Source organism: Coffea arabica, chromosome 8e (genome assembly GCF_036785885.1).
Source record: "Coffea arabica cultivar ET-39 chromosome 8e, Coffea Arabica ET-39 HiFi, whole genome shotgun sequence".
NCBI lineage: Eukaryota > Viridiplantae > Streptophyta > Magnoliopsida > Gentianales > Rubiaceae > Coffea > Coffea arabica.
Genome location: NC_092324.1, coordinates 25,790,649 through 25,812,844, shown reverse-complemented (window position 1 = coordinate 25,812,844; position 22,196 = coordinate 25,790,649). Strand labels below are relative to the sequence as shown.

Here is a 22,196-nt window from a genome sequence, read left to right as displayed (position 1 = left end):
TCTCAAGCAGTCATCAAACTCAAATCCACATACAGATCATATATAAATCAAGATACTTGCTCAAGAGTAAAAGAGATACTCTATTTTCAGTTAGGTCAGGTCTATCCAGTGTATGTAAGGTACACTAGCCGATTCAAATTCAAGTCTACTTACAGGTCGTATACAAACCAAACTACTTGCTCATGCGTAAATGAAATACCATATATTCAGTCAAATCACGACCACTAAGTGTACGTAAAAGCACACTTGCCTAAACAATGTTCAAGTCTCAAGTGTACTCAGCCTAGTCAATTTCCGACAGTTCAAAGTCAGTCTCAGGCAGTTCAAGTAGTTCAAATCCCAACACTTACAAATCGGGTGGTGCCATCCTTAATCAAACAAGAAGACTAGATGAAAGTTGCAAAATCAAAAATTTTCTCAACAATCCAGCCACCACCATAATGTATCAAAACCCAAGCCAACACTTATTGGACAAGTCCAATAATAAGAAACTTCTATTCACATCATCGGGTACACAAGCATAATTTCTATTCACATCATCGTACGTTAAACCATATTCCGTCTAAAATTCACGAGCATTTCCTCAGGAAAAATATCGGGTACACAAGTACAAGAATTCAAACTAAGAAACTTCACGACTCAGACCATATGGTCTTAAACGAAGCTCATCAAGTCATATCTTACGTGTACCATTTTCAAGATTCACAACTGACGCTCCAAAAGAGCACTGAACGTACAAACCAATCCCACAGTCCGGCATCCTAAACTTTAAGCCTAGGATACACTACAAAGATCTGAAGCCTAAGCTCTGATACCATTTGTAACGACCCCACCTCCCCCTAAGGCGAACCAAAGGGTTTAGCGGATCGCCTGCCCAGCTCTCGCCGGGACTCACTCACTTACTACATTCCTCAAGTAAATTACAAGGTACAACTCAAATGATACATCCAATTCTTCAAAAATATATATCATAAGCGAAGCGGAAACTAGTTCTAAGCGTAGAATGTAGATATACATCCGATTCAATTTCAAATATTTATACAGGCTCAAAGGTACATAAATCAAAACCAAAACTAAACTATACAAGATGTACGCCATCCAGCCACCCAAAGATCCAAAAACAAGTTCTTCCTTTACTTCGATCCCTGAGGGGAGAAGAAGATAATAGGGGGTGAGCTAGAAGCTCAGTGAGTGACTAGTAAAAGCAGCAGCCAAGTATATTTCACAATAAAGCAATGATATGATGTCATGATGCAGTAATCAAATGTTCATTTATTGCTCATGTGAGCCAGTTAAGTTCTTGTACTTAAATATCCAACGCTCGTTTAGATCAGGTAACCATGAAACAGAAGTAAGGAGCCATCGTTCTCCAAAGAATATGTAAACAGTAGTGGAGACATTGGTTCTAAGCACAAGACTTTCCAGGAACTCATTGGAGCCAAATTATGTCATGGCACACACCCGAACCCCAAATGATATGCAATGGAGTAATAAATGCAAGAATTAGTTCAAAAGTAACTTTGGGAACAGTCGAGGGATCACTCACTCAAACTATAGTGCTTCAAGTAGTCACGTTCAATTATACTCCAGGTCTGGAGTCCAGATCTGCGATAGAAATCCAATTTGAGAACTTTGAAACACGAGTAAGATTTGAAACTTAAACGTTCCGTTCATAAGAATCAACCAATTGAAATTCATTTGAAAGGCATTCGTGAAACACTTGCTCGCTTTTCAAATCATAAGGTTTTTTTGTAGCATATATACTTGGAAACAATACTTGAGTTGAAAGTACAAGGAAAGACAAGTTTACATTGGCCATTATATCTTTTCCTCTAGAGTACAAGTTCGTTTAGGTTTTTAACGTATAACCATCGATAACAAAGTAGCAAAGGTTCTCACTAGTTCAAGTGATAATCACTTAACCTTCACTCAAGTTGCAAATATAGTTTTCTAGTTCTCGAGTAAAAATTCGGGCAGCATGCCCTTTGTGTTTACCTAATTTTCTAGCCATTTAGGCTTCATTATTTTTCCTCAACCAAAACCCAACATCACATATATCAGCAATTCATGTCAAGAGCCGTTCCATAGGCTCACAATATCATAAGAACAAGATTCACAATAATAGCAAGTGCAGAAATTCAATTTAGCAAAAGACAGATTTGACGTATGGATGCGGAAATAACATATCCGAGGCTACGCTTATCGGATTGAGGCATAACCTATGCCGTTTCGAAGCTAAGACTCAGGGCTACAATGTTCATGAAGGTCACTTAGTCCAGTTTCTAATGTAACTTAGTCAAATCCTCAAATTACAGAACCAAAATCCACTTTGTCGGCTGTTTAACCGCATTACACTGTAATGGACATATCTCAGGCTACAAAAGTCCAATTCTGGTGTTCTTAGAGGCATTTGAAAGATAAGTCAGAATACTACAACTTTCATGTTTTGGAAAAAAGCTAAATCAGTACGAATCCTAGGTAAAAAACGTGATACACTGGACAAACTGATCACACGGACTGCTGGGGAAAAACATAAAACAGTAAGGGTATTTTGGACTTTTCACGACCTACGTTGCTCTGATTGAGCTGAAATTTTGTAGGCACCTGTAAAATACCATTCTCTACAAATTTTATTCTTTAACCTAAGGCCAATTCTGATGTGAGACGGATCTAGACGAACACCAAGTTGGGATGATTGGCGGAACTTTGACCCTTCTAGAATCACGAGCCACGAACTAAGGAGATTCCTTAACCCACGACTAGCAAATTTAGTGAACCAAAAGTATAGATAGCAGAACGCCACAATCAAGGAGACTACTTGATTGATAAGTTCGATGAACAACTTGAGATTAATTCTCAAGTATTCAAAGGAAATTCTCTTGAGGCAAGAGAGAGTGAAATAACTCACATATATTTTATAAAATCTGAATTCTGTCCCTAATGAATGAAAACCTAGGCTATATATAGCCTTACATGACTCAAACCCTAGAAGGTCCAATGGACGACCTCGCCCTTCATTAAGGGTAAAATATCTAACAACTAATTGGCTAAAATAACATTCTAAAATTCGGCCAAAGTGAAGTGGAAATTGACCGAAATTATTAATGCTAACAAAAACTAATAATGGTAACGAAAACCCTAATTAGCAATCTAGCACTTAGCAAGCTAGAACTTTGTGGACTAGTCTTCACTTGGGTCTTCCGTTTGAAGGAAAGTGTATAGAGTAGCTTCTCCATTATGTAACCCTTCAATGGACCTCAAGTCATCACCAACTCGTTCTTGAATCGTGCAAACAAGAGCTTGAAGTGATTCTTGAATTCTCCTAGCACGCGCTCTTGTAATTGGACCACTGGGTATTTGCATGACTTGAGCACTAGAAGTTTGAGCAGCCTTGAGCCCCTCCGCATTAGTCCCCTCCTCTTGAAGGCGATTTGTCCTCAAATCAAACTCATCGTCTGCATGAAAAGGACTCAAGTCAGATACATTAAAAGTAGCATGTACCCCATACTCACCTGGAAGTTCAAGTTTGTAAGCATTGTCATTTATACGCTCCAGGACTTGGAATGGACCATCTCCCCGTGGAAGTAGCTTACTACGCCTTTTGACTGGGAACCTCTCTTTGCGCATGTGTATCCATACCCAATCGCCAGGCTCAAAGACCATCTGGCGGCGCCCCTTATTGGCACTTTGGATGTACTGAAGTGTACGCTTCTCGATGTTGGCTCGCACCTTAGTGTGTAGCTCACGTACATATGCAGCTTTATTCTTACCATCCAAGTTAACTCTCTCATGAACAGGTAAAGGAGTTAAATCCAAAGGTGTGAGAGGGTTAAAGCCATACACAATTTCAAACGGCGAATAATGTGTAGCAGAATGAACAGTGCGATTGTAAGCAAATTCCACATGTGGTAAGCAGTCTTCCCAAGATTTAATGTTCTTTTTAATAATGGCACGCAATAGGGTGGATAAAGTCCTATTAACCACTTCGGTTTGACCATCAGTTTGTGGGTGGCTAGAAGTAGAAAATAGTAATTTAGTACCTAGTTTACACCACAAAGTTTTCCAAAAATAGCTAAGGAATTTGGCGTCCCTATCAGACACAATAGTGCGAGGCATGCCATGTAATCTAACTATCTCACGAAAGAATAAATCTGCAACATGCTTAGCGTCATCTGTTTTGAGACAAGGAATAAAATGAGCCATTTTGGAGAAACGGTCAACTACCACATAGATTGAATCATGTCCTTTTCTAGTCCTAGGTAGACCAAGCACAAAATCCATCGACAGATCAACCCATGGTGCATGTGGAATAGGCAAAGGTGTATAGAGACCATAAGGGTGTACCTTTGATTTTGCCTGGTGACAAGTCACACACCTTTCAATGTGCCTTTCCACGTCACTCCTCATGCGGGGCCAGAAGAAATGCTCTTGGAGAATCATCAAGGTCTTGGCAATGCCAAAATGCCCCATTAAACCACCTCCATGAGCTTCCCTGACTAGAAGCGTGCGCATGGAGCTCCTGGGAATGCAAAGCTTGTCTTTGTAGTATAAGAACCCCTGAAAGATGAAATAATGCTCACGAGAGTGTCGTGGCAAAGAGTTAAAAATCTCACCAAAATCCGAGTCAGTTGCATAAAATTCTTTAAGGAATTCAAACCCAAGCAACTTAGCATCTAATGTAATGATAAGGGTATGCCTTCTCGAGAGTGCATCAGCCACTACATTCGTCTTACCTGCCTTGTATTTGATCACAAAGGTAAAACTGTCAATGAATGTAATCCATCGTGCATGTCGCTTACTCAACTTGTCTTGGGATTTGATATGCTTGAGCGACTCATGGTCGGTGTGCAAGACAAACTCACGAGGGCGTAGGTAATGTTGCCATGTTTGGAGAGCCCGTACCAAGGCCATTAGCTCCTTATCATAGGTGGAGTAGTTGAGAGCAGCTCCATTCAATTTTTCGCTAAAGTAGGCAACCGGGCGACCCTCTTGGAGTAGAACAGCTCCAATACCTATACCAGAAGCATCACACTCTACTTCAAAAGCTTTGTCAAAATTAGGTAAACTAAGAACAGGTGCATGTGTGAGCTTGTGTTTAAGTAATTGGAAAGACTTAGCTTGTTCCTCTCCCCAATGAAATTGCACATCTTTCTTGATAATTGATGTAAGTGGTGCAGCAATTGTGCTAAAATCCTTGACAAAACGCCTATAGAAGCTTGCCAAGCCATGAAAACTTCTCACCTCACTTACATTGGTAGGGGTTGGCCATTCATTAATAGCCTTCACCTTTTCTTGATCAACATGAATTCCCTGCTCACTAACAACATAGCCTAGAAAAACCAATTGGTTTGTGCAAAATGTACACTTCTTAAGGTTAGCGTAGAGGCTTGCCTTGCGAAGTGCATCGAGGACCATTTGCAAATGCACAACATGCTCATCTAGAGTCTTACTATAGATCAAAATGTCATCAAAGTAAACAACCACAAATTTACCAATGAAAGATCGTAAAACATGATTCATGAGTCTCATAAAAGTACTTGGTGCATTGGTTAGCCCAAAAGGCATGACCAACCACTCAAAAAGTCCATGTTTTGTTTTAAATGCAGTTTTCCATTCATCTCCTTCTTTCATGCGAATTTGATGGTAACCACTTTTCAAATCAATCTTAGTAAAAATGATAGCCCCATGTAATTCATCAAGCATGTCATCCAAACGAGGTATGGGATGGCGGTACTTTACCGTGATGGCATTAATTGCCCTACAATCAGTGCACATTCTCCATCCTCCATCTTTCTTTGGAACAAGTAGAACTGGTACAGCACAAGGGCTTAGACTCTCTTGAATCCAACCCTTACTAAGCAATTCCTCCACTTGTCGTTGTTGCTCCTTGGTTTCCTCAGGATTGGTTCTATATGGTGCCTTGTTTGGAAGGGAAGATCCAGGAATGAAATCAATTTGATGTTCAATTCCCCTTAATGGAGGCAAACCAGTAGGTATATCCTCAGGAAAGACGTCTTGATACTCCTGTAAAAGGTTAGTAATACTACTAGGCAAAGAAGCATCAGGAGCATTAGTGAATAAAGACCCCTTACAAAATAAAATAAATAAAACCTGGTTAGAGTGCAAGGCCTTTCTCACATCTTTTACCTTGGCAAGCATGCTGGATTTTCTCTCCCGTGTGGGCTCAAAGGCCGAATGAGAGGGATCCAATTTGCTTGAAGAAGGGTCGGCCAATGCCAATTTCTTGGCTTTGGTGTTGTCCTTCTTGGCGGTAGTATGTAAGTCATACTCTTTTTGGAGACTAACTTGATCCTCATGCACTTGTTGAGGTGTAAGAGGTGCAAGTGTAATCTTTTTACAATTATGCATGAAAGAGTACTTGTTCAAGAAACCATCAAAAGTGACTCTTTTGTCAAATTGCCAAGGACGCCCTAAGAGTATATGTGCAGCTTGCATTGGTACTACATCACACATAACATCATCTGCATACCTACCAATGCGAAAAGTAACCAGAACTTGTTTAAGAACACGTACCTCTCCACTGTTGTTTAACCACTGAAGCTTGTAGGGACGGGGGTGCTCACTAGTTGGCAAGCTTAGTTTCTCCACCATCAATGCACTAGCAACATTAGTGCAACTTCCGGGGTCAATCACCAAGCTGCATACCTTGTTGGTCACATGGCACCTAGTGTAAAAGATGTTGTCACGTTGAAGCTCATCCTTACTAGCTTGCGTAGCTAGGGCCCTTCTTGCTACCAATCCAACTTTGTCTTGAGTTGGAACTTCCTCTATCTCATCTTCCTCTTCAACCAAGGGAGGCATGTCCTTGTAATCCTCCTCTTCATCATCAGTGACAATGTCTCCATTTGGTAGGACAAGCATGGTCCTTGGGTTTGGACATTGACTTGCAATATGCCCAACTCCTTGACACCTCCAACATTTGGTGTCACGATTCCTAGGTTTTGAAGTTTCAATTGTTGGTTTTGAAACAACCTTGGAGTCGGTTTTAGTAAAAGGTGGCCGCGAGCTTGACCCTTGATCTTGCTTCGGCTTTGGAGTGGTCCAAGTATTCGAACCTCTCTCTTCCCTTCTAGGCTGGAATGGTCGAGTAAATGGTTGAGGATGAGAGTTATAATTTCTGGTTGTACCCCTCCTCTTGAGCCTTTGCTCAATCTTGATAGCCTTCTCCACCATATCTTCAATCTCCACATAGTATTGAAGCTCCAGTTGATCGGCTATTTCAACCCTCAGACCATTGAGAAATCTTGCCATTGTAGCCTCTCTATCTTCTTGAATATCAGCTCTTAACATGGAGATTTCCATGTCCTTGTAGTAGTCCTCAACTGAGCGTTGACCTTGTGTCAAGGTTTGAAGTTTTTGGTACAAGTCTCTATGGTAGTGACTTGGTACAAATCGCTTCTTCATCAGTCTCTTGAGCTCAGTCCAAGTGGTTATAGGTGGGTCTCCACACCTTCTCCTGCTTGTAACCACTTGTTCCCACCAAACTATGGCATAGTCGGTGAATTCTACTACGGCAAGTCTCAACTTTTGTGCATCGGTGTAGTCATTACAACCGAATACTAGCTCCACTCGACTCTCCCATTCAAGGTACGTATCCGGATCAGATTTGCCTTGGAAAGGAGGAATCTGCATCTTAATCCCCTTGATGGCATCACCGTTTGCTCTTGGGTTTCGCTTTGGTCTTCTTTGCTCGTATGCCTCATGTTCCGAATCAGCATTGGAGTCACTAGATTCCCCCAGGGTGGATTTTCCCCTAGATTTCCTAGAAGAAGCCCTAGACGAACTTAGTTGATCAATTTGCTCATGGATTGTTTCCAACCTTTGGTCAAATCTCCTCTGCATTTCCTTCCACATATTATCCATTTTAAGTGATAACTGAGCAATGGTAATTTCATGTTCCTGAGACATGGTGAAACCTGCAAAACTTGACAAATTGTTAGTAGAAAATGCCTCACTTGCTCCCTGAAGTGTTTCACTCCTCTCGTGTTTTCACTCAAGTGTTTATGTCACTCTAATGATCTCACCAATTCACTTCTCAAACCACTTGTTTGTTTCCTTTGAAGAAATCAGAAATTTTCTCAAGGAAGTTCAATCACACTTTAATCAAAATAGCTCCCAATTGTATCAAAGGAACAAGAACAAAAGTAGAAACGGACTGAAATGAGGAATGAAATGAGGAATGACTTTGATAAGGAATGAAACGAGGAAAATACAATGATGGAGTTTCCCAAGTGTTTCCTTAATTTTCCTAATTGATTTTTCTGGAAACAAATTAGGTGTTGTACTTTTTGGAAAGTTCCTTAAGGTCGGCTAAAAAAAAAAAAAATGGAAACAGGATTGGTTCCCAAAATTCCAGATTTGTACCCCTTAACCTTCCTCAAAATCAGCTATACCAAAACAGAATTGTTTCCTAAAATTTTCCAGATTTCCTTCTCCTTGTTCCTTTCCTAAAGTCGGCTGGTCAACCAAGTGCAAAACAGAATTTGGTAGCTAAAAAATTTCCAGATTTCTGCTCCTTTGAAACCTTCCAAAGTCGGCTGCAAAACAGAATTTGGTAGCTTCCTATTCTTCCCGAAACTATCCTCTCAAAATTCCAGAATTTGCTTCTAAAAACTCTTCATAAAATTCGGCTATACTCCCCTCTCCTTGCTTCCAAATTTTCGTTCCTTATTCCCCCTCAAAGAACAAGCAATTCGGCCCCTCCCCTGTGCACCACACACGGACAGATTATACAGATTGGTCTTAGGCAATGGCGTCACAAGGTAATGCAAGTGATGTTACACAAGAATTTCCCAAGCGGTTTGCCCAAGAAACTCCCCAGAAATTTACTCCTAAACCAAGGAGGCCCTGTATGGATGCAAGAGCGTACAAGAAGCTGTTTGTGCGAAGAGAGGTACAGGTCTTCAAGAGTCAAGATGATCAAAAAACTCAAAAGGTGACACAAATAATCAAGACTCAAAGCGCTGAAGATTTTCAAGAAGAAGTTGGTCAGAATTTTTAAACCCTTCCTTTGCCTTAGATTTCTGTTTTTTTGCGGCTTAAATTCAAGAAACAAAGTGTAGCAATTCAGGTCTTGGCAATAAAGACCTAAGGCCAATTCTACAAATTTTATTCTTTAACCTAAGGCCAATTCTGATGTGAGACGGATCTAGACGAACACCAAGTTGGGATGATTGGCGGAACTTTGACCCTTCTAGAATCACGAGCCACGAACTAAGGAGATTCCTTAACCCACGACTAGCAAATTTAGTGAACCAAAAGTATAGATAGCAGAACGCCACAATCAAGGAGACTACTTGATTGATAAGTTCGATGAACAACTTGAGATTAATTCTCAAGTATTCAAAGGAAATTCTCTTGAGGCAAGAGAGAGTGAAATAACTCACATATATTTTATAAAATCTGAATTCTGTCCCTAATGAATGAAAACCTAGGCTATATATAGCCTTACATGACTCAAACCCTAGAAGGTCCAATGGACGACCTCGCCCTTCATTAAGGGTAAAATATCTAACAACTAATTGGCTAAAATAACATTCTAAAATTCGGCCAAAGTGAAGTGGAAATTGACCGAAATTATTAATGCTAACAAAAACTAATAATGGTAACGAAAACCCTAGTTAGCAATCTAGCACTTAGCAAGCTAGAACTTTGTGGACTAGTCTTCACTTGGGTCTTCCGTTTGAAGGAAAGTGTATAGAGTAGCTTCTCCATTATGTAACCCTTCAATGGACCTCAAGTCATCACCAACTCGTTCTTGAAACGTGCAAACAAGAGCTTGAAGTGATTTTTGAATTCTCCTAGCACGCGCTCTTGTAATTGGACCACTGGGTATTTGCATGACTTGAGCACTAGAAGTTTGAGCAGCCTTGAGCCCCTCCGCATTAAATTCGGCCTCTATGATAGGGTTACAAATTCGGACAGAATGTTGGGGAAAATTTTCCAGATTCTGGAATTTTTTGCAATCAATGGAACTTTCTCAATTTTCTTGTTCTAATCACTACCAAAACACCTTATACAACCTTAATTGCAACATACAAGCATCATACAACAAATTGGGCAGAAATTCCTCAAGCCCTAGTTCATCATATAAAAGGGGAAAACTTCCAAATTCATCACACCCACTTGCATAATCATGAAATCAAGCCAAAACTTAAGCTAAAACACATCTTAAAGCAAAATTTAAAGCAACAAAGATCATGATCAAATGTTGGTACCTCAAAAGCAAGGCTTGATAGAGTGATCCTTCACCCCCTTTGATATTTCTTGGTTCCTCAAGCTTCCCAACTCACACTTAGTACATTAATCGGTTTAGAATTGGATTTGTTACTTGGGTTGAAGCAAATCAAGAAGAAAATGGTGAACTCTTGCTCTCCCTTTTTTCTCTCTTCTTACTCGGCCAAGATGCAGAAAATAATGAAGGAGATTAAGCTAAGTTTGTCTTATAAGAAGGTAGAAAGGTAAGAATTAATTCTAACCACAAGTTTGGCCAACACTTGGCTTAACCTTAACCACAAAAATTTTCTCTTTCCTTCCTTGCATTTGAGCCACAAATTTTGGTCAAAGCTGCTGCAATTTAAGAAGATATTTTGCTCACAAGTCAATAAACTTGTTTGGTAAGAAAAATGGTGGTCAAGTGGTGCGTTCAATCGGTAGTGCGCGGGACCCGCCGGTTCGCGCCGTTTTTCTTAAAAACACACGTACTAGGGTTTTTACTTCCCATTCACTAACCTTATATCATTGCTACTAGTCACATATTATTTCTCACTTAAAAGTCACTTTTAATCCCCAAACTTAATCCTTGCTCCGTACCGAAAATTCATCCGGCGGAAAAATCGCGAAAACCCTAATTTGCTCAAATCTTGAAACCGAAGTGTGAAACCCAATTTTCTAGGTTCATTGGCACTTATTGTGGGGTGATTGAGTAGTAGGGCCATTATAAAGTGGTATTTGTCAAAGAAAAGGGAATTTTAAGAAAAATATAAGGAATTTGCACGGCTTCTAGCCGGATTCTCCACAAAACACTATTCACCAGAAAATTTTCCCTTTTCTTCTGCCTCGGTGTGACAGCCCCACCTTACCCTAAGGCGAACCAAAGGGTTCGGCGGACCGCCTGCCCAGCTCTCGCCAGGACTAACGGTTCGGTATAGAACGAACTAATACATCCCGAAACTTACCAACGCGGGTAAACAAATCAAAATGTTAAAATTACAAAAAAAAAAATAAAATCGAAGTCGGCTATGAATAGTAACCGACCCGTCAGAACCCAACCAAATACCAAGCAAACATTCCCATCTTGAAACTTAGCATTTACAAGCCAAAGTGGCATACAAAAGTATTCAAAAGTGGATACATGTTTGGTTTGCCAAATCAAAAGGAAAACAGTTCCCAAAAGTACATTTAGGATTTTAATACATGAGATATACAAAAGATATGTTCAACTAGCTCAATTTGGCAGCCATTTGTCAAATCCAGTCCAAAAGTATTTATTTTCCTGTAAGGAAAACAAAAGGAACAGAAAGGGGTGAGCTTGCGCTCAATGAGGTACCAAACATATAGCAGAAAATCATGGCATTTCACATTTAACAAATCAGATACACATGCCAGATGTAAAGTAAAGTAACTAATGATTCAAATCAGAAGGATACAGGTGGCTCTCAGGAGCCAAATTTCCAGCGCAATACTTGATCCAAACCGGTTGACTCTCCGTCAACGTATATAGAACCAACGCGTCCGTAGACCTCACTTCGCACCGAATTCCGTCCACCAAACACCCCTTTACCGGGCCCGCTCACCGTATTCGAACATAAATGGTAATACTCGAGTATACCCGGAATCAAGGGTCTCAATACCCAAAATCCCCGAACAGACTACCGTGGTTCGTTATCTAATCGTCCAGGCCCTTGCCGGCCCGACTCGAATAACTTAGCCACAGGATTGAGCTCATAGGTCATAGAAATCCAAACAGATGCAGACACAGATAACAGATTCAAATTTTGCATAGTAAATTGGCATATGAACAGACAAGAGAACGAGTGTGATAAAGTACACCCTCGTCTCGAACAAATAAACAGATTGCAGAGCAGAAATCAAGTTAAACAGCAATGGAGGGGAGTGGTACACTCACCGATTCAACTTCAAAAGTTTTTACTTCAGATTGGCCTTAATCGCCAAGAAACCCTAAAATAATCAAAATAAACCAATTGAAGGTTTCACATCCATAATCGAGTGAACAAAATGCACATGAGGCTCGACTACTAGTCTATGCCTCGCCAAATAATTACAAATGCAAGGGTACAAAACATGATTTTTGGGAATAAAAAGGTAACATGAAGACCTAGGTTCAACAACCCAAAAGCCCTTTCATTTCTACCAAAAGGCAAATCCAACTTAAAAGAACCAAATGGCCTAGAAAATCGGGCAGCATTTCCCCTAAATTTCTTACTTTTCCAGCCATTAAGGCTTCATTATTTCCTCAAATCAGTCCCAACATCTCACACAAAAGTCATCTCATTTCCCAAAAGCCGTTCACGAGGCTCAAAGTAGTACAAGTACAAAAGTTAGCTAGGAAATGACCGGAATGAAAGCAAGCCCTAAAACATGCAAACAAGTACAAGGAGACTCGATAACGAGTCATAAACCAATGCCAAGTATGACCCCAATAGGGTTCCATAAACATATACAAACATTAAAGAAAACCAGAAATTTCGGACATGCAATTAACTTTGGCCCTGAAAAAAAATAGGTTTTGACTTTACTTTACGGTAATAGCACCAAATGCACTACGATTATCGGATGAGGGTGAAAGACCCACCATTTCGAAGCTAAAATACAGGGCTACAACATCACAGAAGGTCACTCAACCCAGTTTTGAGTGCAAACAGGTCAAAAATGCAAGATACTTCATCAATAACGTAAAACAGATTCACCAAAACGCATTCTAGCGGAAACATCATAACTCAGGCTCTACAAGTCCAAATCCAGAAATTCCAAAACCAGTTGCAAGCTAAGAAACAGGGATAAATTTCATCAGAAGGCCTCAACAACCAATTCGGAAGCAATTCCAGCCAAAACAACCAATTACAGTCGCAAATCCCAATTTCGGGTAAACCAGAACAGCAATAGTAATTTCGACTTTTCTTACTTTACACTACTCCGATTGACCTGAAATTTTGTAGGCACCTCTAAAATGTCATTGTGACGCCCCGAAAAAAAATGAGTTTGAGAACTCGGAAATTTTCTAATTTTCTAGGGTTTATTTTTTTAAACGCCCGCATTTTCTACATTTTCTTTATTAGAAAAATTCCCCAAATAAAGTTTATGAGAAAAAATAGTTTTAAAATGATTTTCTAGTATCGGTTAGTTTTTGAGAAATTAAGGATATATTATGGACGTGGGACCCACTAGTACGAAAAGTTCGGAAAAATTCGGCCAATTAGGTTAAATTCCGGATACTGGTGGAAATTTATCGGATGTTAAGAGATAAGTAGAGGGTGAGATTTGATTGATGTGAGAGAGAAAAAAAAAGGACAGGATTGCATTAATGAAGGTGACAAGTGTCACCATTGTATTGGAAATAGCTTATGACTTACTATTCATTTTCTTGACTTTTTGACCAATTGCTTAAATATCTCAAAAATCACACAAAATTCATTCTTGTCTTCAACCTCTTGGCCGATTCTCTCTCTAGCAAAGAAGGAAGAAAAACCTCTTCAAAGTTTGGCAATTATCTAGCTCAAATCCTCCAAAACACTTGCTTGATCTAGTTTCTACTCCATAAAATCCCTCCATTTGGTGCTAGTTTTTTGGAAAAGCCAAGGTGTCCTACAACTCTCCCTCTCTTGTTTACTAGGTGAGTGGTATATGAACTTTCCCCTACACTTAATGAAGCTTGAGTTGTGCTTAGTGGAAGCTAAAGTGATGAATTTTGTGATTTCATTCTTGTTTTTGGATGAATTGGTGAAGTTTTCAATTTATTGATGAATTTTCTGGTTTAATGTGATCATGTTGTTGTGGCCTTGTATGATGATTGGCAATGGCCTAGAATGACTCTAGTAAGTGTAAATGATTGGCAATTGCAATCAATTTCTGTTTTGGAAGAAATTCTGGAAAATTAGGGTTCTTGGTTCTTCATTCTGTCCGAAATTTTAGGTCCTAGATAGAGGCAGAATTGGCCTTGGCTCAAAACATGAAAGTTGTAGGTATTGATGTTTTAAAGGTGCCTATAAAATTTCAGGTCAATTGGAGTAGTGTAGAAGGAGATAAGCCGAAATTACTATTGCTGTTCTGGGTTCATCAGGATGTTAGAACTGCGTCTGAAATGGGCTGTTTTGACTGGAATTTTTTTGGATTTGGGTGTTCAGGTCTTCTGATGAAATGTATCTTGATGTCCTAGCTATCATATGCCTTTGGAATTTCTGCATTCGGACCTGTATAGACTGAGTTGGACTAATTACAGCATAGTGTGATTTGTAAACCTGCAATTACGGTTCTGGTTTGGTATTTTGCATATTTGACCTAGTTGTGCTAGGATTTGGACTGAGTGGCCTTCTACATTGTTGTATCCCTATCTCTTAGCTTCGAAACGGTGGGTCTTTCACCTTCATCCGACCATCGTAGTGCTTTTGGTACCATTACCGCAAAATGACGTCAAAACTGTTTTTCTGGTTTTGAGCTTAACTTTCATTTCCAAACTTTTCCCTCGCTTGACTTGTATTAGTACTACTTGGAGCTTGCTGAATGGCTATTGGATGAACTTGTTGTTGTGTGTGTACCTTTGGGACTGGCTAAGGAAATAATGAAGCCATGATGGCTGGAAAAGTAAAGAAATTCAGGGGAAGTGCTGTCCGAACTTTGAAGGGATTTGTTTGCATTGAGTTTGTGATCTAAGACTTGGATTTGAGCAAGGCAATGTTATATGCTGGATGATTTCTGAGCCATGGAGGTGAGTGACCCTAAACTATTTCCAAAGTACTTGTGAAATGTTTCTTACATTATTTACTTTTGAACTGTTTCCAAAGCTACTTTTGAACTGTTTTCTTGCATATCATGCGTGTTTATATGAAAGTGTTCCTTGTTTGATATATTTCCTTGACTTCATGACTTGTATTATTGATTGATACCGTGTTACGTGCATTGAATGATTTCCAAAACGAGCTTTCTAGGCGAGTGTGTATTTTATCGCACTCGACCTAAATCAATGTGAAATTTTCATGATAAATGATTAAATGCTACTTGCGCATGAATGTAAGCCTTTTGGGCTGAACTGGCCATTGCCCCTTGTTACCGGTCGTCTCGAGCCAGAAACGGACTCGGTCGGGCGATTAGGGACCTGGGTGAACGTTTGGTATACTCGAGTATTACCTTTGTAGGTTGGTGGAGGTTGGTGGAAAATGACGCAATTTCAAATGAAAAAAAAAAGGAAATGACAGGAGAACGAACGTATCTTTTCATGAATGTTACTATCGCTTTCCATTGTACATGTTTCTTGAATTATTGATACTCCATATTTAATGTTTTGTAAATGTTGTAATTGTTTCTGGACTTATCATTTGATTTATGACATCATTGAAAAGAAATATTGTTAAACCGATTTGATTACTGATTTTCTGGTTACTCGCTGAGCTTCTAGCTCACCCCAAAACTATTTTATTCCCCTCCACAGGGCTCAAAGCGAAGGAAGGCTTGTAGTACTTGTGCGCATGATTGGATGGCCTTTATGTGGTACAGTTTGGATTTGGAATCATTTTATGTATAGTTGAGAATTGTTTCCGCTTCGCTTATGACATGTAATTTTTGGAGAATTTGATGTATATTGGAGATTTATATTGTAATATTTGAGGTTTATTCTTGTAATTTGTTTGAGGATTGTAGTGAACGACTGAGTCCCGGCGAGAGCTGGGCAGGCGGCCCGCCGAACCCTCTGGTTCGCCTCAGGGGGAGGTGGGGCCGTGACAGTCATTCCCTACAACTTTCATGTTTTGAGGTAAGGCCAATTCGGCATCTATATAGGACCAAAAATTTCGGACAGAATGAAGAACCAAGAACCCTAATTTTCCAGATTTCTTCCAAAACAGAAATTAATTGCAATCTTCCACTTTTTCCACCTCCTAGAGTCATTAAACATCAGTTCCCATCATCAAGGATAGCCACAACATCACATTCATATTAAACCAGAAAATTCATCAATAAATTGAGAACTTCATCAATTCATCCAAAACCAAGAAGTAAACCACAAAATTCAGCGCTTTAACTACCACTAGGCACTAATTAAGCTTCATTAATTGAAGGAGAAAGTTCAATCACCACTCACCTAGTAAACAAGAGAGGAAGAGTTGTTTGTCACCTTAGCTTCCCAAAACACTTCACCAAACCACTTACTAACACCTAAAGAAGAGATTTTATGGAGTAGAAACAAGTCTAAGTGATTGCTTTGGATGATTTGCACTAGATGGATGCCAAACTTTGAAGAGTTTTTCTTTCTTCCTTGCTCAAGGTGGCCGGCCACAATGGAGGTAAGAAATGGTGATTTTTGTGGTAATTTTTGAGATATTTAATCAATTGGTCAAATAAGTCAAAAAGGTGAATAGTTGTCATAAGTTACAACCACTCTTAAGGTGACACTTGTCACTTCCTTTAAAACATCTCTATCCTTTAAGTCCCTCTCACATCAATCACATCTCAACCTCTACTTATCTCTTAACACCCGATAAATTTCAACCAGTATCCGAAACTTAACCTAATTGGCCGAATTTTTTTGAACTTCTCACACTAGTGGGTCCCACGTCCGGTATACGCTCTTAATTTCTCAAAATCTATTCGATACTAGAAAAATCATCTAAAAACTATATTTACTCATAAAAATTATCTAAAAAATTTTCCGGATACAGAAAGTGCAGAAAACAAGTCATGAAAAATGCGAAAACCTAGAAAATGCAATTTACGGGTTCTCACACTCGGGGCGTTACAGATGATTGCTGAATGAACTAGATGTATATCTCTTTTGTATTGTATATGAAGTGAAACCCTAAATGTATCTTTAGGGCTGTTTTCACTTTCAATTTGGCAAACCGTGTATATATTCACTTTTGCAAACTTTTGTATGTTACTTTGGATTGTAATTGCTCAAGTTCAAGATGTGAATGTTTGCTTGCTATTTGGTTGGATTCTGACGGGTCGGATACTATTCATGATCGACTCCGGATTTCAATGTTTTTTTTTTTTTTGGTTATTTTGCCATTTTGACTCGTTTACGCCCGTTATAAGTTCCGGAACGCCATAGATCGCTCTAAACTGCACCGTTAGTCCTGGCGAGAGCTGGGCAGGCAGTCTGCTAACCCCTCTGGTTCGCCTTAGGGGAAGGTGGGGCTGTCACAGGTGGTATCAGAGCCACTTCGCGTGGTCTCTGCTCGGAGTGAGCTTGGGCTAAGTGGTGTTATGGTCCTGATTTCATGGATATGTCTAAGTGCTCGTTCGAGCATAAGCTATGAACCTTGAAGTGTTATAGGTCTTTAATCTTTCTCATGGTATCTAAGGACCATAGATAAGTATGTCGGGCAGGAATTTCGATTTGTAGATGGTTTACTCTTGGGACTGGCCAGCTCGAGATGTGAACTATCTTATTTCGAATTCTCGTGCCCGAGTACTCCAGAATTGAGGCGATGCAAGCTAGTAGGTATTTGAGCCTTGTATTTTGGAAACGAGCCTTGTATTTTGGAAACGAGCCTTGTATTTTGGAAACATGAACAGGCTTTGTCTGACTAGAATGAGCACAAGAGATCAATGGACATCTAGTTTGGATAGTAAGTGACGTGAGAGACCAGACGGGCTGATACTGGGACGACTTCACCTTTTCCTTTTGGTTCGTCCGTATATTACTACTACCTGACGTTAGTATATGTGCTCGTATATGTGCTTGTGTACATGGTTATCTGTCCAACTTGATATGTATTTGTGTACTTGCTTATCCGTCTTTTAATATGGCGTGTTATGTGCGCTGTGTTATGTGTGTAATTGGTATGATAGATTTTGTTATTTTAGTCAATTTATTGCATTCATGCATTAAAGTACCCTTTTGGAAAGAAAAGAGAGAGGGGGGAAAAAAAAAAAAAAAAAACGTAGTCGCGGACATGGTCAGAGCAGTGAAACAAACCGAGACCAAGAGTCAAGAGAAGAAAGGGAGGAAACAACAGCTGAACCAAACATGGACCAAGAGTGCCACTTATATTCAAGACTTTATTATGACCCATTGTTTTGCCGACAGGCTACCATCTGAGGTCCAGCAATTCTGTGAGATGGCACGTTGGGTTGAGATGTATAAGGAAATCGCGGTTCTTCGAGACGAAATAGAAGTCCAAAAGAAACTAGTTGCATACTGGGAAGGGCGATGGAAGCACGAGTATTCAGAGAAAATTGAGCTCTTGCACAAGAACTTAGAGCTAAAAAGGAAATACGAAGGGATTTCCGAGGAGGCCCTTGAAAAGGCCCAACGAATCGAGAATACAAAGGCGCAGGTGAAAGCTTCCCAAATACGGAAAAGGGGTGCAGTGGGTAGCGTGAGTGAGGAACCTAGCGAAGCAATGGCACCTTCTAAAGTACGGAAAGTGAACCAGTTATTCCGGCCGCCATGGACATTGGGGGCGGTAAATGAAAGATTTATCAAAGGAAGCCAAACCGGACAGGGGGAGACTTCTCCGGAAAGCAAAAAGATGGCTTCCCACTTGACTTGTGACTATTGCGGAAAGGCCAATCACACTGAGAACGATTGTTGGAGAAAGAGGAGGAGATGTCTGCGCTGTGGGAGCGCCGAGCATCGAATTGCTCATTGCCCGATTAAAGCGCCTAAAAAGAAAGGAACCCAACAACCAACCAAGACCGACCCTGGACCGTCAAGTGGAGAAGGGACTGGAATGAAGAACCTCGTTTCTTCTGACTCTGAAGACGGAGAAGGTACAGGCCATTGGTTACTTTAAATTTTGAAGGTAAAATTTCGAGGGCGAAATTCTTTTAAGGGGGAGAGAGTGTGAGAACCCATAATTTTCATTTTCTAGGTTTCTCGTATTTTTCATGGCTTGTTTTCTGCATTTTCGTGATTAGAAAAATTGCTAGATGAATTTAAGGAGCAGATATAATTTTTAGATGATTTTTCTAGTATCGAATGGATTTTGAGAAATTAAGAGCGTCTACCGGACGTGGGACCCACTAGTGCGAAAAGTTCGGAAAAATTCGGCCAACTAGGTTAAGTTTTGAATACTGGAATTAATTTACCGGGTGTTAAGAGATAAGTAGAGGGTGCTAAGTGGATTGATATAAGAGAGACAATGTAGGTGAGCATTTAATAAAAGGTGACAAGTGTCACCATAGGAGTGGTTTGACCTTTTTGAACACTATTCACCCTTTTACCAATTTGGTTAAAATAGCTTAAAAATGACCAAAAATCTTCAAAAATCATCAAGAAGTGGCCGGCCCTCTCTTTCTCTCTTTCTCTCTCTCTTACTCCAAGCACAAGGAAGAAAACACTTCAATCTTGTTCCAAATCATCAAAACCAACCATCCAACCTTGATTTTGCTCCATAAAACCACTTAAGGAAGTGTTGGTGAGTTGTTGTGTGAAGTTTTTTTTGAAAGTTAAGGTGACCAATAGCTCTCTCTCTCTTGTTTCTAAGGTAAGTTGTGAAGAACCACCCTCCTCCTTTAATTGATGCTTAAATCATGCTTAGTGGTAGTATGAGATGCAAGTTTATGGATTATTTCTTGATTTGTGGTTGAAATGATGAAGTTTTATTATTTTTGGGGATTTTTCTGTTTTAATATAAGCATGATTGTGTGGCTATCTATGATGATTAGAAATGGTATATAATGACTCTAGGAGATGGAAAAAGTGATTAATTGCAACCAATTTCTGGTTTGGAAGAAATTTCAGAAAATTAGGGTTCTTGAGGGAGCATTCTGCCCGAATTTTTAGGTCCTAGTTAGAGGCCGAATTGGCCTTGTCTTAAAACATGAAAGTTGTAGGTAATGACATTTTAGAGGTGCCTACAAAATTTCAGGTCAATCGGAGTAGTGTAGAATGAGAAAAGTCGAAATTACTATTGCTATTCTGGTTTTACCCGAATGTAAGAACTGCGCCTGTAATTGGTTGTTTTGGCTGGAATTGCTTCCGAATTGATTGTTGAGGCCTCTGATGAAATTTATCCCTGTTTCTTAGCTTTCATATGGTTTTGGAATTTCTGGATTTGGAATTGGATAGCCTGATTTATGATGTTTCCGCTAGAATGCGTTTTGGTGAATCTGTTTTACGTTTTTGATGTAGTATCTTGCATTTTTGACCTGTTTGCACTCAAAACTGGGTTGAGCAATCTTCTGTGATGTTGTATCCCTGTATTTTAGCTTCGAATCGGTGGGTCGTACACCTTCATCCGGTAATCGTAGTGCCTTGGGTGCCATTACCGCAAAAAGAGGTCAAAAATTGTTTTTTTTTCAGGGCAAAGCTAATTCTATTTCCGGATTTTCTGGTTTCCTCTATTGCTTGTGTATGTTTAGGGAACCCTGTTTTGGTGGTATGTAGAAGTGGTTTATGACTTGTAATCGAGTCTTATTGTGTTTATTTGAATAGTTTAGGGCTTGACTTTCATATCCGGTCATTTCCTAGCTAAATTTTGTACTTGAATGCCATTAAGCCTAGTGAACGGCTTTTGGGAATGAGATTATTTTTGTACGAGATGTTGGGACTGATTTGAGGACATAATGAAGCCATGATGGCTGGAAAATAGGTAAAAACAAGGGATATGTTGCCGAAATTTTTTCTTGAAGGCTAGTTGGATTTACTTGTGATTTGAACGAAGGGCTTTTGGGTTGTTTGAGCCTAGGTCTTCATGTTACCTTTTCGTTACCAAAAATCATGTTTTTCACCCTTGCTTTAGTAATTATTTGGCGAGGCATACGACTGGTAGTCGAGCCTTACATGCGCATTTTGTATACTCGATTTTGAAAGTGGAACCTTCAATTGTTTTCCTTGGATTATTTTAGGGTTTCTTGGTGATTAAAGCTCTCTTTTGGGAGGTATCTGCACTGACCCTGGTGAGTGTACTACTCACTTGTGTGTTACTATATGGCTTTGAATGTAAATTGCTTGAAGTGAATTGAATGTGACTTGATTGAAGTGAAAGTGTACTTTATCACTCTCACTTATATGCCTTATATCATTGTTGTCATGTTATTGGAATGTTACATGAAATGAAAGTACTAGACTTGGTGTCGATTGGACGAGTATCCAACGACTACAAATGTTATTATTGAGCTCAACCCCATTGGTAGTTGATTGAATCGAGCCGGCGAGGGCTTGGTCGTGCCAATTAATGAACCTTGGGTAAAGTTATATGGAATCTTGTAGTATGCGAGACTCTCGATTCCGGTATACTCGAGTAATACCAAAGTGCAAGTGTTTGGATTTCGGCCCCGGTAGGGGGATGTTAGGTGGAAGGAGTGGAAGTAAAGTGGAGTCTACGGTTGGTTACTTTTGAACATTGACGGAGAGTCAATGACGTCTGATCAAGAAATGCAAACGAGGAAAGGGCTCTTGAGAGCCATCTGTATCCTTTTATCACCATATTTGACGTGTGCCTTTGCTTATTTGTACTATATTGAATGAAAGCTTGATGCTTATATGCACTTGGTTGCGTAAGTGATAGTATCTCACTGGGCAATTAGCTCACACCGTTCCTTTTGTTTTCCTTACAGGAATATGACTCTTTTGGAGTGAATCTTGATAGATGATTGCTGAATGAACTAGATGTATATCTCTTTTGTATTGTATATGAAGTGAAACCCTAAATGTATCTTTAGGGCTGTTTTCACTTTCAATTTGGCAAACCGTGTATATATTCACTTTTGCAAACTTTTGTATGTTACTTTGGATTGTAATTGCTCAAGTTCAAGATGTGAATGTTTGCTTGCTATTTGGTTGGATTCTGACGGGTCGGTTACTATTCATGATCGACTCCGGATTTCATTTTTTTTTATTTTGGGTTATTTTGCCATTTTGACTCGTTTACGCGCGTTATAAGTTCCGGAACGCCATAGATCGCTCTAAACCGCCCCGTTAGTCCTGGCGAGAGCTGGGCAGGCAGTCCGCTAATCCCTCTGGTTCACCTTAGGGGAAGGTGGGGCTGTCACAA

General features: G+C 39.8%; 1 protein-coding gene across 1 annotated transcript; it reads right to left on the bottom strand.

Moving 5' to 3' along the window:
• Nucleotides 1-3,437: 3,437 nt before the first annotated feature.
• LOC140012698 (uncharacterized) lies at nt 3,438-7,929 on the bottom strand. Its single transcript, XM_072060982.1, has 4 exons — nt 6,535-7,929; nt 5,715-6,024; nt 3,502-5,012; nt 3,438-3,455 (listed from the first exon to the last, which is right to left on the bottom strand). Exons 1-4 carry the CDS (start codon nt 7,927-7,929, stop codon nt 3,438-3,440), a joined length of 3,234 nt encoding a protein of 1,077 aa, XP_071917083.1.
• Nucleotides 7,930-22,196: the final 14,267 nt, after the last annotated feature.

What these genes read in the sequence shown, in the direction of transcription:
- LOC140012698 (XM_072060982.1), bottom strand. Translation starts at nt 7,929, where the DNA reads ATGTCTCAGGAACATGAAATTACCATTGCTCAGTTATCACTTAAAATG. An exon ending in GGTTAAACAACAGTGGAGAG is followed by an intron (nt 6,025 to 6,534) that starts GTACGTGTTCTT and finishes AACCTTTTACAG; the next exon opens with GAGTATCAAGACGTCTTTCC. An exon ending in GTACCGCCATCCCATACCTC is followed by an intron (nt 5,013 to 5,714) that starts GTTTGGATGACA and finishes CTTCTGGTATAG; the next exon opens with GTATTGGAGCTGTTCTACTC.